The sequence below is a fragment of the Bidens hawaiensis genome, unplaced genomic scaffold (assembly GCF_021521415.1).
Source record: "Bidens hawaiensis isolate Kalapana, Puna unplaced genomic scaffold, B.hawaiensis_p1.1 tig00014475_1, whole genome shotgun sequence".
NCBI classification, from domain to species: domain Eukaryota; kingdom Viridiplantae; phylum Streptophyta; class Magnoliopsida; order Asterales; family Asteraceae; genus Bidens; species Bidens hawaiensis.
In genome coordinates this window covers 217245-233846 of record NW_027492262.1, presented here as the reverse complement: position 1 = coordinate 233846, position 16602 = coordinate 217245, and the positions used below count along the sequence as shown (strand labels likewise).

The following is a 16602-nucleotide window of genomic DNA, read 5'->3' as shown; positions in this document are numbered from 1 at the left end:
TTTTTGTGAAATCCTAATGTAAATATATTGGTCCCAGCGAAACTATAAATTAATAATTACTAAAATATTTTAACATTTTAAGATTATCTAGTAAAAATGAATCTATAGTCACTAGTTTTTTTGTGAACTGCAAATCTATATTGAGTTATCTTTAAATCTCTCAATTACACTTAAGAAAGAGTTGAGGCACCGTATTCTCGTAAGTCGTATCGCAACAAAAAGTTGTGAAGAGGTGTTACCGCTTGCAATGCTTCCTTCCGAGTGACAAGTTCCAAAGACACTGAATGATCATCAACTGGATTTTGAACGGTATTTACCATAGTTGATGTGATTTTAAAATTTATTATTTTAAAATTTGTCATTAAACATTTTATGGTGATCAATCTAGATCTATGTACATCAAACTTGACAAGTTTATTAATGTGTGAATCTACATGAGAATTTTGAAGGTCCCTGTTTATGTTCTTTTCAAATAGGAGTAAACGAACACGGAAATTTTGAAGGTCGATGCATTAATTTGAGAGTTGACCATGAATGTAAGCCAACTCTTTAAATTAATAATTTATCGATATAATAATACCTCGTTAAATTAATAAAATATCCCGGTCCTAACATTATTAATTTATAGAGGTATTACTGCACTAAATTAATCCAAGTATCACTTGACCCTTTGTGTTTACAGTAGTTTTGCTCCTAAACCCAAAAACCCTGTATTTGTTCGCATTCACATATATCATCATTTGTTTGTCTGGATAAGTGTCTTGCTTGATTCTAGGATCCATACTCGTTGATTTTAGGTCCACGATCCACCATTTGTGCCATTCGTGGGCCCAGGTCCAAAGTACATTTTTAGCGCATATGATATCCATACAAGCAGCTACTCCAGCTGTCAGAACCCAACGACAGACCCCCTCTCATCCCTTGGTTGCAATCAGGAGGGGAAAGTTCGTCCAAAGCACCCGAAGCGGGTAACGGATCCTAGCTCTACTTTCTCATGTTGCTTTCTCAATTCAAATTTGTATTCTTCTATTGTCTTTTCACATTAAGTAAAAAACTTTTTTAAACAGAAACCACACGGTGTTGCATGGTTTGACTTCCAATTCAAAAGCCAACTTTCACTATGACCATGTTTTTAATGCACTAATATAGGAGCCATAAAAACTAACCATCTTTCTCTTGAGCATTTGCCAGGTAAGCAGATGACAGTTCTGAACATTTATCTGATCATCTCCTGTCCTGTACAATAAGATGGATCAACGATTTGTGCCAGATTTATCATTCAAGAAACAGTATCAACATATTACAACAATGGCAATCCAGAAAATAACAGTTACATGACTTAGAGAGGGTGTGCAAGATGGCCAATGGCTGGAGCAGGTTCTAGTGGTAGGGGTACAAACCGATCATTGGCTCCATACCAGCAAACTGAGTATGAAGAAACCTGTAAACGGATTCTGTTGTTGTGGCAGCTATTCTGACAACAACGCCGATTCCCTGTACGTATCGAAAACAGCACAATGTTAAGGGTAGTTTGGTCATTAACACGCACTTAACAAGAAAAAACGTTAATCTTCATCCATTTCAGGGACCAACTATGTTACGTTCATGCAAACAGTTGGTCCAAAGTTGTAAACATGTAATATTTGAAACTTGGGGACTAAATTTGCAAAATGACTAAAAAGAAAAAAATCGGAAATAAAGGTTAGTAATCAATTCTCAGTCCTTGATGAGTTTATTAATACAATTGACCGCACAAACGATGTATATGATAATGAGTATGGAGTTTGGGAAACTGATAAAAAGGAACCCAAAAAAATTTTTGATGCTAAAAAAAGACCACCCCAAGAGGTGTGGAAGAAATGGTCTAAAGGGGAACACTATTATTTGAACATACTCAGTTCGACTGCAGATGATCGAGATAGTGAGTACGAAGGGTTTGTTAGAGAAAAGTCAGAATCTGATGAAGATGATTATGAAACATATGATGAAATGAGAGCCATGTAGAATCCGAGGAAGACGTACTTGAGGTTGAGTCCGAGACAAATGGTATGGCACGCTTTATGGCTAAAGGTTGCTTAAGGAAGACAAAGAAGAAATCTTGACTTGCTTTACTTTTGTCTTTAGATTGAATGCTGATTTCTTTAGTTGTTTGGTCTGTGTTTGTTTTGTTTTCTGTGGTCTCTTCCCCTCCTTGGTAAATGTTCGGAAAGGGGGGGGGGGGGGGGATGCACTAGCATGTAATCCTCTCTTTTGAGTGCTAATATATGTACCAATGCACTGTCCCGTTTACCAAAAAAATAAAAAAGTTGCAAAATGGCCAAACAACAAAGACCATCAGTGCAATTAATTCTATAAAAAAATTGATAAAAAGTTGTTTGCAGGTCAACGAGCCCCGTATTAGAAAACTACTCATTTTGATATGGTTGCAAACGAACCAAATAAACACAAAGGGATAAAATAGTCCAGGCATGAAAAAGTCAAAAGTCAACAAAGAAAAGCACAGTTAACTGAAAAGGTCAAAGTCAACACCTACCTTTGGACCAAACAAGTTACAAGAAGCAACAAGGGATGGTTTTGTATAACCACCACCATTAATCGATTTAGTTCTTCCACATGTAGATGGAGCATGCAGTTGCGCTGACATCATCTTCTTCACGTCTTCTTGGATTTGGTTTTGTATGTCCTTCAACTTAGGCCTAAATCCAAAAGAACAATAAACTTCACTTGTACACTTACATTTATAAAGCTTCATATTATTATTATTAAGATATCGAGGTTAGTGACCATGATCCTACCCTAACAAAACAACCATTGCAGTTACTTGGTAATCTTGCATTCGTTCAGCAATACTTGTAGCGTTTCTGTTTTCGAGTAGTACCTGCATTCACATGAACCATTATTAATAAGATTCTTTGTTGCAGCAGGTATGAAATGATTGAGTTTCATAACTGCTACACAGGGCCGGCCCTAGGGAGGGCTGGGTGGTCGACGGCCCCCGGCCCAACACCCTGCTAGGCCCGAAATTTAAACAAAAAAATTTATGTGTTTTTATGAAAAAGATATGTGTTTTTAATGTTTAAATTCAATTACATAACAACTAGCTTGGTCTAGTGGCAAAGGGTTGTGACTCCCAACCAAAAGGTTGTGGGGGTTCTAGTCTCATTTGAGACATGTTTAAGCCTATTTTTATACGAAAGTTTTTTTACACAAACCAAATCATAACCAAGTAAGCTCATTTAAGCTCATTTAAAAATTAAATTGTTTAAACCCAACAAAATACTCCTTTTACTTAGGGCCCAAAATATTTTTCGCCTTCGGCCCAAAACATTTTTTTAATTCTCGGAGCCGACCCCTGATGCTACAATCAGAAACAAAATCACTTTATCCAAACATTTAAACTGATCATTGTGACTTAAAACCGCAATGATCCGATAATCACTTTAGAGTTAATTACATAGATAGTCCCTGTGGTATGTGCATATTGTTTTGACAGAATTACAAATTTTGTCCTTTAAAAAAAGCCAAATTACGGTTCGTGTCCTTTTCTAAGTTTCCTTGCAGGCGGTGTACTTTAAACTTTTTTTTCCTACAAGTTTTGTCCTTTACGCTAACTGGGTTAGAAAAACTCAGTTAAATGCCCTCACGTGAGGCGCATGTGAGGGCATTTTTGTCTTTTCGTCTGCTGCTACACAGCCCATAGGCCACCCATTTTTGTCTTTTATACAAATTGAATAGATTATATGAATGACCCGATCTCCAACCACAGCCCACAGGCCACCCACCCTGCCGGAAGGCCACCCACCACCTGTCACCCACCCGCCGGTAGACCACAACCAGTCACCCACTTCATCGGAATGCCATCATCTGCTGCAACATCGCTGACGGGAGATCACAAACGTCGGTCGATTTTCGCTTCAAATTGGCTTCGACCATCGGCAAATTATCCACGAGTTGCAGGTTTCCGGTAGTCGATGTCCACGCCGGAAAAACGGGTATGTATAATACGATATGCCATCGCCGCCAACAACCCTCACCGTCTCTTTCGTTTTTCCGGCGATAGATGATGACGAAAACCCAGATCTATGACCTCCATAAACACCGGCGATGTTGCAGGTTTTCCTTTTTCCCCTCTTTTTGATTTTAAGGTTTAAGTTTGGGTTGCTTGGTGTCGAAGAGGATGGACTTCCTGCGGTGGTTTAGGGTTTCTGGGATTTGAAGATGGGGTGAGCTAGTTGCGGTGGTGAGCCAGCTGTAGTGGTGACTTTCAGTTGCAGTGGTGATGGCTCACCGGAGTAGACGGTGGTGGCGGCTCGCCGGAGATGAACGTGTAGTGGCGGTGAAGGAACAAATGGAAGATGGAAGGTAGGGTTTGGATAAAGAATATTTATAAATAATTTAATTTTGATGTTTTCAATAATTGAAAGGTTTAGTTTTTAAACAAATTAGACAGTGAGGGTTGTTGGCGGCGATGGCATATCGTATTATACATACCCGTTTTTCCGGCGTAGACATCGACTACCGGAAACCTGCAACTCGTGGATAATTTGCCGATGGGTCGGGTTCGGGTGATAGGGATACGGGTTTTGGAAAAGGATGGGTCGGGTTCGGGTGATAGGGATCGTTTGCGGTGGCCGGAATTTATGGTGGCCGGAGTTTATGGTGATGGTGGTGGCTTAGAGAGAAAGAAGAGAGAAAGGAGGGGATTATATATATATATATATATTTTTAATTTAAAGATACACTAAAATTACAATTATGCCCATCACATGTCTGGCACATGTCATACTTAACTGAGTTTTTCTAACCCAGTTAGCTTAAAGGACATAACGTGTAGGAAAAAAATGTTTAAAGTACACCGCCTGCAAGGAAACTTAACAAAGGACACGAACCGTAATTTGGCTTTTTTTAATGGACAAAATTTGTAATTCTGTCTATTGTTTTTAATCCCTAACTTTTAGAAATTACATCTGTGGGCTGCAATAGTTTGAAAGTGTAACACCTATGGTCTGTAAAATGGATGGTTGTTAGATCACGAAATGACTAAAATGCCCTTGTTATTAAAAAATAAAATAAAACATTAAAAGAAATATAAATTAACTGACTATTAAAGAATTCAAGTGGGGCCGTTCCTGTTTTTAATAATAATTAATTACTCAAAGTTAGCGACCAAACATGCAATAGGAATACAATGTACTCGATAGCACATGCATTAGAAAACACATTTTCTCAAAAAAAAAGCACGGATGGTCCTTGTGGTAAGGCTATATTGCGGTTTTGGTCTCCAAGTTTCATCAATTACACCGTTGGTCATATAGTTTGTCCAAACGTAACGAAGATAGTCCGCAGAGTCAATGTAAGTTAACTTTTCTGACAATTGTATTTTTAAAAAAATTCCAAAACGGGAAAACCAGTGATTGTCTGTGCTACGTTTGGAAAAACTATTGGACCAAAGGTGTAATTAATAAAACTTAGGGACCAAAACCGCAATATAGCCATACCACAGGGACCACCCATGTAACATTTCCTTATATAAAGACGAAAAATACCGTATCAAGAAACAAAGGCTTGGTTTCCATGTATATATGGTTGGTGCTTTTATATAGCGTGAAATCCCATTTTTCTCCACTTTCATGGCGCCCGCTAGTGATCCAGTCAACAATCAGTAAGCTCGAGCCAAGTGTCATTCTGAACACTTGATTTTGTGCATATTTTGCAGTGGAAAAACATGTCACGGGATCTGGAATGACAACCAAAAGGGCGCCATTCCCTATTCTAGCCTAACATTGAAAATAATGGGCTTGTTAACAATATTCCAAAGAATAAAAAAAGAGAAGTGAAAGCAAATATAATACTTTTTAAACCATATGTCAGAACAATATCAAGATCAAGTCTTTTAATCTTAACAGTTGAGCAATAACAGTATTCTTAGTAATTCAGAATGTACACATGAGGAAAGAAACAGATGAACTCATCAATCTAATAAACTCGCTTTGTCCCATTAAAAACTGAAATGTTTGAGTTGACATGTGATTTCATAGAAGTGCTCGATTACTAGCTAAGCCCAAATTGTGCCAATAAATTAAATAGATTAGATAATAGTAGGGTGTTCACGGTCCAGTTTTCGCGGTTTTTGGATCAAACCGTAAACCAAACCGTTATTAACGGTTTTTGATTCATGTAAACCAAAACCAAACCATAGAGCTCTCAAACCGAACCGAACCGAACCAAACTGTTAGTTACGGTTTGGTTCCGGTTTGGTTCCGGTTTGGTTTCACGGTTTGAACACGTTGGGTTTTTATACAAAATGTTCAATAAATTTATAGTGAAGCGTGAATAATTTGCAAAAGTTAACATATTTAGATACAATTCGTTCAGTTGACAATCACGTTTAGTAATTTAATAGGATGAAGGCCAATTAATATTTTGTTAAAATAATGTAATATTCTTATTATATATACACTAACAGTTTATATTTAAAAAAAATATTGATACATATATATCAAATGAACTATTTAAAAAAATAAATATAATTAAATTATACGGTCCGGTTTATACGGTTGGTTTTTGGTACAAACCTTAAACCAAACCGTTCGCTACGGTTTGAAATTTTTGAAACCCACCGACCGAAACTTGAAAAAAGAAACCAACCGTGAAACCGAACCGATGACCAGTTTGGACGGTTTCATGGTTTCACGGTTTCAAACCGAACCGTGAACACCCCTAGATAATACATTTCATTGAAGGAACAAGTGTGTGTGTGTGTTTGGCTGTCTCTCTGTGTGCATATATGGAATTAATCTGTACTAGTTGTTATTCTCTTACCTCCATGACTTGCTCAGAGCACTTTGAGGCCACCGATTTATACACCTATACAACGCAACAATGTGAAGAAATCGAGGAATATCAATCAACATTATTCAAACAGATTATTCACGGAGTCAATATATCAAAAAAGATATCATCTTTGACTTCTGTGATCAAAGTTTAAAATCAATGATCAGTTGTATATATCTGCAAACAATGTTGTATACACAAATGAACCAAGAAAATAAGTTGAAAACAGAGCAAGTATGCATAGAAAGCATTTTAACAAACAGTCGGCTGGTAGATGAAGCTGGCCTAACCTGACCTTAGTAGACGCCTGAGTGGTCAACACAGCAGTACAAGCATCTTCAACAGTAAGATCAAACGAAATACAATCGCCCTAACCATAAAAATTAATCAAAAACAATCTCCCTAATAATAATAATAATAATAATAATAATGATGATGATGATGATGATGATGATGATGATGCTTACAGAAACAATGCCACCACCATAAGTAAGTGTATAGATCCAAACAGTATCAATTGAAGAAGGCCCAGCCTGCAACATCATCAAATTATTATTATTATTATTTGGGTAGTGAAATTTATGAGTTAGTTACCTTCGTGGGAACGATGAATTTGAGTGGATACTTGGAGAAGCATCGGGTTACGGTCGACTTCCCTCCGACTCTCCCCACTACTAGCCTGCCGCTTTCCATCTCAACCTTCCATTCAAAGGGGTGTTTGGGACGCCTTATAACTTATTAATAATACAAAACTGGTTTTCAGTTATAACTTATAACTCCATATTTACCTCCTTATAACTTGTACAAACAATCTATTTTGCTCACTTTAGTTCAATTTTTATTGAAAAGTATGCTTCAATGTTTGTTAAATATGGTTATACTTTGCGTAAAGTATAGTACATTTGTGTGAATTTTATTTTATTTTTTAAATAATAATAAGAGTGTCAGATAATTTTCTTTTGTGGTAAGGCGTGTGCATAAGATTGAAATAATATCATTAGTTAGATTCGGAATTTTGAAAAAAGTTAGAAACTGAAGCGAAGTTTTAGTACCTAAAATGAATATGTTGCAAGTTTGGTTGCTAGTTTAGAAGAAGCGCCTAAAGCTGCATAATGAATAATAGTCTGAGAAAAATAAATCATCAACAAATAAATAAAAAGTACCAAATATGCATGAAAAAAAATATGAATTATAAATTGATAATGTAAAGGCAAGAACGACGTTAAAGAAAAGATGAAATCATAATTGAAGTCCAATCTTGCAGATTATAGTAGGATAAATGAAGAACAAATACACGGTCACTTAAATTACATATATACACCACATAATCATTTAGACTAATGACCATTCAATAGTAAGAAACGAACTTATCAAAAGGAAACTTTGAATGGTAGTTAATGGTCATAGATCAAGTACACTGGATGCCATTCACTAAAACAGTGTGGATGTATGCCAAATACATGTATATAAAGCCCCACCAACGTTATGTACATTCTCCGGCGTTTTGGCCTCAAAAAGCGTGAATATCTTGCCCGATACAGATGGTCTTATTGGAAACCCATTTTTGGTCAAACAGACAAAACCGGTTAATCCAAATAGCCGGTTTTGATTCCTAACCGATTTTGGAAGGATATATCAGCTACTAGTGAAACCAATTAGATTAATAATGGAATCGGTTAACCTATATAGGGTTAAAACACCAACTTTTAAAGAAAATAAACTAGTAAAATGTAAAATATCACTTTATTAAAATAAAAAGGGAATCAAACAATCACGAATCCTATCAACAGTGAAGGATGCATCGATGATGTTAAGAAAAATGTATTAATATCCTAATTAAGCAGTACGAATAATACATGTAAAACTGACATTTAACCCTAATCAACCAATTATCAAAGGAATCGAAGTCAATGCTTGAAATTAATAACACCAAATCAATTAACTGAAACATATAGGTATCGTCATTGTACCTAAATTAAACTGTATAGTGAAGAATCGATGCCAAAAGTAAGCAATTAAAAACACCAAACCAAGGGGTCACTCTGTACTTACCATCAACAAGATACGACGCAACACTACCCCCCCCCCCCCCCCAAGATTCTTTTCTCTTTATTAATTTACTATCCACAGTTAAGTGTTGTTTAAATTTTTCGTTTCCGGTATTGTAAAAGTAACTTTTTAGATTTCACATATGCACCACACGGAGTGCATATGTCCTGATGTCACACCCGAGATAGTTGCAATCATTGGGGATATTAATCGAGCCATCAGGCTAGTCGAAAGATGCGGTAGAAGAGTTCCTCATCATTTCAAGTGTGGAAGTAACTGTTAAAAGGCTATTTGTGTTTACTTTTTAAGAATAAATATATTCATATTGCAATAATGTACATTGAAATAGAAGGCAAACGGACAATAGGCCACGCTGTTAGCTTGTTGTGAATTTGTATTTATGCATTTTGTTTATTATTATTTATTATTTTTTTTTGCAGGTGTCACTACTCCGTGAAAAGTTGACCGTTGACCATATGTACTTCGCTGGCTTTTGTAATGCATTGGAAATAAAGGAGTCAGTATGGCTACAGTTTAAGTCGAAGTAAATACTTATGTTTTCGCAAAAGCTTCTACTAAATAAACCATGTGCTGTAATATTCTTTTTAATGGCGAATGCACATACTCGTCATTATTCCTATAATCTACCTACCGCTAGACTTTATAGGATTTGAACCCTCCATCTCAACAATAGAGATGAGACAGGTTTTAAATTGCAACTACGAAAAGCGATGAAGCAGACCACTTATTCAAACATCTCAAATGCGTGAAAATATATATTCAACAGGTTTTAATAAGCAGTTAAAGGAAAAAAAACATTTGGAAATTTATCAAATGTTTCAATAGATGGTAGGAACACGCTAAATAAAATACCATCACTGATTACACGTCATTTAAGGTTCAGAACATGAAAATTAATACCCGAATTTAACAAATTCGGCATGCTTTAAGAGAAATATACCTAAATAAAACTTTCAAATTGCTTGATTACCAGAAAAGACATTGTTCATAATCTTTAAAATACTATACATCGATTGATAATAAACACTTCATGAGAATCATGTAGAAGTAGAACTGAACTAAACCAAACAGAACAAGACCTTGTTTGTATTTGCGGATTTACACAAACAAGCATAAGTTCGCGCTTGGAAGACGATTAGCCAGCCTCTACGTCTCCGGTGATTACACATATGCACTTGGCCAATTGTCAAGTGTCCTTTAGACCCAAACATAGGTGTTCCATACAAATTTCTACTCTTATCTTGTTTAAACAAATTTATACTCTAATTTCATTCTTTTAGACTTCTGTTATCTTATTTTAACGCTTAATTCTTAGCTTTCTAATCTATCTTTGAAAATGTACATTGACACATGTAGAAGACAAAAATTAGTTTGTGAATGACACCGATTAGCATGTCACCATTGACAATAATAACATTGAACATGAACTACAAAATGCTAATGCCCAATCGAACACAAAATTTGATCACCTTTTCCAACCACCTCATGTGCGCTATTGAAACCACCTTAAGCCAACTGCTAGCGAGAAAACAATTCTTAGGAGGCACTGGTTAGAACTAGTAAAAACCTAAAGTAGAACCAAGTCTATGGTTTCCACTACAAATGCACTCAAGAAATCATGAAGCTAATGCTTGACTAAACATAATACATATAATCAAAAACTCATTCCAAAGATATAAACCACTTAATGATAAATATGTCAAACCAGGACAAAGCTAGCTTAACATATGGTAGTCTACTACAAAAAAAATTAATTTAGGCGTTCAAAGCATAACAATGTCAACGCTAGCTTCTATAAAAAACAAAACAACACCCAATATCGTCTCAAGTTCATGAAATTAAATAAAGTAAAAAAAGATAGAAATTATGAACCCTCATTTAAGCACCGATAACTTCAGTTGGTTCAGCAGGCACCTCATCAGCAGGCCTTTCAATCTTCACACCAGCATCCTCAGAGTAATCTCCATGAACCTACACATTCAAAACATATACAAAACAATTAATACGTCAATTCAACTAAACCAAGTAACGATAATCAAAGGTACATAACGAAATGCTGTGAATAAAAATGAGTGTTTTACCTCCATCAGCTTCCCAATATCAAACTTGGGTGCCTTCAAAATCTTGACTTTGCGGATGAAAACGTTTTGCAACGGGTAGATGCTAGATGTCGCCTTCTCAATATCTCTACCAATTGACTCGGGAATGAACTTAAGAACCAACTCCTTAAGGTCACAGGTTTGAGCTTCGGTAACCATGATCTCCCTCATCTTCCTTCTAATCTACAACAATATCAAACATAATAACCAAATTAGACACAAAAAGCTTTCATCATTTCATCATTGTTGTTAAATATTAAGTATAAACATGGCAAACTTCATACCTGTTTGATTTGGCTAGACTGTGCATAGCATGTCCTCTTCACCTGATTAGCACGCTTCTTAGTGAAGCCAATGCAAAACATCCTCAAGGTGTAGTTATCGGTTGTCTTAACATCAACATGTGCTTCAATCAATGACTGCCATTTCTTCACAAGTGACCTGAGCTTGTCAGTGGTGAAATCCATACCCTAGAAACAACATAAAAATGCAAAATTTATCAGAATAACATGGTTCATTATATATAATGAAAGAAAAAATAATGTAAACGTTGCTTGAGTGTTTCGTACCCAGAAATTGGTCAAAACATTCTTTCCTTGAACATCTTCAGCTCTCAAGCGGATCTTTCTGTAGGAGTGATCCTCATCGTTCTGAAGATCAGCCAATGATACCTCAAACACACGATGCTTCAATCCCTCTGAAGCAATCTGACAAGAAAAAAGAAAAATCATTTAACAACCAAATTATAAACATATATGTTATGAAAAATATAACATATTGACATCCCGAATGAGACTTCCGTATAAATACAGCAACATAAAGGTGTAAACAAGCCAAAACTTTCCCCCGCTTGTCTAGGCTCAAGCTCAACTTGTGAGTAGTTTTACAAGGCCAAGCTCAAGCTCAGCTCGTTTCAAGCTCTATTTCTAAGACTCAAGCTCGACTCGTAGGTAGTTTTCTAAGCTCAAACTCGGCTTGTTTCAAACTCTATTTCTAAAACTCAAGCTCAACTTGTGGGTAGTCTTTCAAGCCCGATTACTATACCTCAGGCTCAGCACATGAGTAGTTTTTCAAGCTCGACTAGTGAGTAGTCTTTCAAGCTCAATTTCTATACCTCGAGCTGAGCTAATGAGTAGTTTTTCAAGCTCAAACTCGGCTCAAGTAAACTTGTTTATCAAATATTTACTGAAAATCACACGTATATTTTGTATAATATTCATTTATTTGGTCATAACTTTATACAAAACAATTACAATTTAGGAATCAATTCATATCTAAAAACAAAAACTAGATTAATAATAGGCTCTTTTAAGCTCACAAGCCAACTCGGGCGGGCTCGGCACTTGAAGCTAAAGCACAAGCTAGTTTACACCCCTACATCTAACAATATATCAACTCTAGCTAACAACACAATCAAATAAAAATAAAAAATCATACCTTGGTACCCTGAGTACGAGTAACAAGCGTTTTACCAACATTTCTGGTCTTAAACAGTGACGGAGCCTTAATATCATACCAATCCTTCTTCGCAAACGGATCAGCTCTGTTATTATTATTATTATATTATCAAATCCAATCAAATAATAATAATAATAATAATCACAAACTCGCAATAATAATAATAATAATAATAAACTTACGCTTTCTTCTTTCCTCCTTTCTTTCCCTTGGATATCCGCTTGTTCTTCCTGTTTAATAATAATAATAATAATAATAATAAAAAGTTAATAGATTTGCAAATTGAAACTTCATATGTATGTGTATATACAGGCAGTGGATAGATGTGGTACCCGACGGCCATGGTTGCGGTTACGAGCTAAGTGCAGGTGATCTGAGGCTGCCGGCTGAGCTCAAACCCTAGCTTTTGATTGATCTGATCTGTAAAGAGAGAATACCCTAGTGAGGATATAAGATGTTATATATATGTATGTTATGTTTTAAGTGGTGTGTATATCTTACAAAGGCCCATGTTGTTAACACTTCAGTCCAACTTCAAAGGCCCATCTTCTTATTGTATGTAGGCTGTAGCTTCAACTGATTTTTATTTTAACAAACCAAGTGCAAGCGAGACGAGACGAGCCTCGCACGAGCTACTCGAGATCGGCTCATTAAGAAACTTAATTGATTCGAGTTTAAACGAGCCCGAGTTTCACTTATCGAGCTTGAGCTAGCTCGCGAGGCTAAACGAAAAATATAATATGAAAATAGTTTGAATATATACATAATTTTATGAAAAAATAACTTGATAATATATATTCTGTTATATATAAAATTATGAATGAAAAAATATACTATGAAAATACTTTAACTATATAATAATTAATTTGTGAGTCGAACCAGAGCCCGAGCTCGGGCTCGGCTTTTACACCCCTAAATGTAACTTCCTTCAAGTTTTAATTCATAGCAAGAGTGGAGGGTAAATATCCTAGATTCTGATTTTCCCAACTCTTCAAAGTTCAAACTGTACTGTATAAATCAAAAACTCCACAAATTACATTGTATGAACAACAAACTCCTTGAACTAGTCGAATGAAGTAGATAATTTCTTTGTTAAATTAGTAAAAATCCCTCCCCAAGCCGTGCTTGCATTTTTCATTGCACGCGACTTTCCCTCTGTATACATCTAAAACTCAATTCTTTCATTAGACAAGAAAAGAATAAGTTTCGATTAATTTAAAAACATAAATTAATTGCACAAATGGAATTTGTGCTATACTCTTATTACAAATTATATTATATATTATATATATATATTGTATTTTGTAACTTCTTATCAACTCACAATTTTAGTGTTTCTTGGAAATTATGCTTAAAGAGATGTATATAGGGCAGTATATGGCCTTCTTTTGCTTACACCTGGTTTCATATGTTACACGTGCTCTGCCACAGCATTCTTACTTTACACATGTACTTTGCTTTATTTTTTCATTTGGAGAAGCCTTCTCTCTCCATTCTGATTCTGATATACGCCAATACTTATTTATTTTGTGATTTAATTACACGTTCATTCCATTTCTTTTATATTATAAATCTACCATTGCGTAAATATGGTTCTAAAACTTGATACTTATAGGGGTGTATGCTTTATATAGTTGTTTACTTATTTATTTTGTTATGTTAATCAACTTTTTTTTAAAGTTTTTGGATAACTTTCCAAATGCATTATTGACTGAAAGTGGGTGTGCTGTGTTAGAAGTTGAGAAAACATGTTCTATTGTGTAACTTGCGTCAAATGTTTTTTTGCTTCCATCATAAATAATTGATTATGCTATATTCTTTTATTGTCAGTTTTGTTGCTCAAACTATTAGGACTTCGTTTACGGGTACGTGTTTATGTGTACTTTTACTTTTTGTTAATCGTATTAGGTAAATGTTCTCATGAAAAAAAAAACATCATGTTTATGTTTTCGGTTGTGTTATTAAGTTTGATTTAGTTGATGTCTTTTTATAACTGTTACATTTGATTTTTACCATCAACTTTCGTGTATTACTCTACTGTCCCTCTGACATGTCTCGTAGTAAGAGATCTTTATACTGATATTGTATATACCTTGCTTACACTAACAGCTATAATAACTCCGCAACAGTCAACAGAATGGGACCGACCTCGATACACATCCGTGACATCAAAGCGCGTCTAAAACCACAACCGCTACTGGTAAGAGTTATAAAAAAGTGGATACCAAAATTCCAGAAGGAACTTTGCTACCTTTTTGTAGACAGCAATGTGAGTATTCGGTCCTAATTGTATTGCATCCTTTTGAAATTGACCAAACTACGGATCCTTTTCTTTTAATGTTCAATGCAGGGTGACGGTATCGAAGTTATGGCCAACTTAAATCAACAAGAACACTTTGATGAAATAGTCAAAGTTAACGCATGTTATACGGTAACGGAGTATGTTTGTGTTGATGCAAGAAAGACCAATAAGGTAGTGGACCATGAAGCTTCGTTACGAATTGGGAGCAGGGCAACATTCACACCTAAAACTGATGCCAACATACCCCTTGTTACGTATCAGAACGTGTAAACGAGCTAAAGATGGAGAAGAAGAAGAATCATAGAAGAAGAAGAGATAAAACTCTTAAATCATTAGCTACTATTTTCATTCATAACTCCTGCTTATGTATATGAATATATTACAACTATAACCCTAAACTATTCAACATTTACACTATAGTCCTTCTACTATATAATACCTAACACCCGCCTACTACTTTAGACTAGCCACACATGAATCGCTGAGGGTGCATAGAGAGTACCCGAGACCTCTTGCAGGTAAACACTAACACTCAAAACATGTGACTACAACTGTATTATCCACAACTTTGAGTTTTATACTAAGATAGATTAGCTTTTCACTCTCTTAACTTACCGTGCCCTAAAGATCCAACTCATATAAATTATAGAGGCTATTAGATTGTCAAATACCTTTTCCTTCTAACTTTTAAATATGAAGTTTTTAGTAAAAACATCAGAGAAGCCATCTTTCCATGCCTGCTGTCACATACACCTCCTAAAACTAATGTCTAATTTCTTAACTTGCAGACTACGTTGGACGGTTAGAAAAGAAGTTTTCTCAGCACACAAACAAGGTGGATAAACTAAAGAAGACGAATGGTAAGAACAAATGCACCTAACTCAAAACAATATTCATTATCAATGTAATTTCAATTAGAAACTCAATTCTCACATAACTAACGAGGTTGAAATCACTTTTTGGAAAGACATGGAACACCTTGCGAGTGATAACATAGTTAAAGGTGACATAATCCTAATAACCTCCACTTCAGCCACCTTCTACAAAGGTAAACAAATCACTCTTACATATTGCCATATATATTTAATTAACTGATGTGAAAGAAAAAACAGCCGCACAGCTGGAAACAACAAGAGCAACAACCATCCATGTTAACCCACCATATCCTGAACTGATACAGACTATTAACAGGTAAAAAAACTTACTAAATAGCTATTGAAATAACAACCGTCACTAACTTAACTGAATCTCTATCTAGGCTCAAAGCCCTTCCACCGCTCGAAAGCAACGCCACAATCCACCAAATACTGACAGGAAACAAGGTAATGACATACATTTCCTTCATACACATAAAAGTTCAAATTACAGCAATTTAACTAATATATATGTAAACATAACAGTCCAATTACAAGTGCACTGCTTGCATAAAGGATATCGAAGCCCACCGAACATGGTACACTGCCCAATGCTCCAAATGCTCAAGCAAGCTACACCCACAAGGAGACTTTGTTGAATTCGTCTGCTTACACCATAATGATATTGAAGCAAAGTTTGGGTAAGAATACAAAACAAAACACATATATATTTTATATACTTCATGTCAATAATATAGGATATAGGTATTGGGTGAATGCGACCCTCATAGACGACACCGCAACAACTCAAGCTGTTTTCTTCAATGATGCGATGACAAACATGCTAAACATTAGCTGCAAAAGTTGGTCATTGAAGGTGGAAACACTGATCCACAGGTTTTACCACAAGAAATGGCTGCACACATTAGTCAACTAAAGCTTTTCGAAATAGTCGTACAGTCTAACAAAACAGTTGTCACCAATG

At 35.6% G+C, this 16602-nt stretch overlaps 2 protein-coding genes across 3 annotated transcripts; both read right to left on the bottom strand.

The window, feature by feature from the left end:
- Positions 1–1380: 1380 nt before the first annotated feature.
- LOC143546893 (urease accessory protein D-like) lies at positions 1381–7527 on the bottom strand. 2 transcript variants are annotated; one of them, XM_077038449.1, is made up of 8 exons: positions 7429–7527; positions 7302–7367; positions 7130–7204; positions 6823–6867; positions 5547–5777; positions 2796–2878; positions 2534–2696; positions 1381–1494 (listed from the first exon to the last, which is right to left on the bottom strand). In XM_077038449.1, exons 1-8 carry the CDS (start codon positions 7525–7527, stop codon positions 1381–1383), a joined length of 876 nt encoding a protein of 291 aa, XP_076894564.1. The 2 variants fall into 2 exon arrangements, with proteins under 2 accessions (XP_076894564.1, XP_076894563.1); XM_077038448.1 differs by lacking the exon at positions 1381–1494 and having other exon boundaries at positions 2630–2696; positions 2822–2878.
- Positions 7528–10730: 3203 nt separating this feature from the next.
- LOC143546892 (small ribosomal subunit protein eS1-like) lies at positions 10731–12848 on the bottom strand. Its single transcript, XM_077038447.1, has 7 exons — positions 12794–12848; positions 12644–12691; positions 12441–12546; positions 11573–11710; positions 11288–11473; positions 10986–11186; positions 10731–10875 (listed from the first exon to the last, which is right to left on the bottom strand). The coding sequence occupies exons 1-7, from the start codon at positions 12802–12804 to the stop codon at positions 10783–10785; spliced, it is 783 nt and encodes a 260-aa protein (XP_076894562.1). The 5' UTR covers positions 12805–12848; the 3' UTR covers positions 10731–10782.
- Between the last annotated feature and the right edge of the window lie 3754 nt (positions 12849–16602).

Excerpts from the sequence above, each read along its gene's own strand:
- LOC143546893 (XM_077038449.1), bottom strand. The coding sequence starts at position 7,527 with ATGGAAAGCGGCAGGCTAGTAGTGGGGAGAGTCGGAGGGAAGTCGACC. Across the intron at positions 2,697-2,795 it reads GCAATGGTTGTTTTGTTAGG|GCCTAAGTTGAAGGACATAC; the intron begins GTAGGATCATGG and ends TTTTGGATTTAG. Across the intron at positions 1,495-2,533 it reads GTAACTTGTTTGGTCCAAAG|GGAATCGGCGTTGTTGTCAG; the intron begins GTAGGTGTTGAC and ends CGATACGTACAG.
- LOC143546892 (XM_077038447.1), bottom strand. Across the intron at positions 11,711-12,440 it reads CTCGTACTCAGGGTACCAAG|ATTGCTTCAGAGGGATTGAA; the intron begins GTATGATTTTTT and ends TTTTCTTGTCAG. Across the intron at positions 11,474-11,572 it reads ATGTTTTGACCAATTTCTGG|GGTATGGATTTCACCACTGA; the intron begins GTACGAAACACT and ends TGTTGTTTCTAG.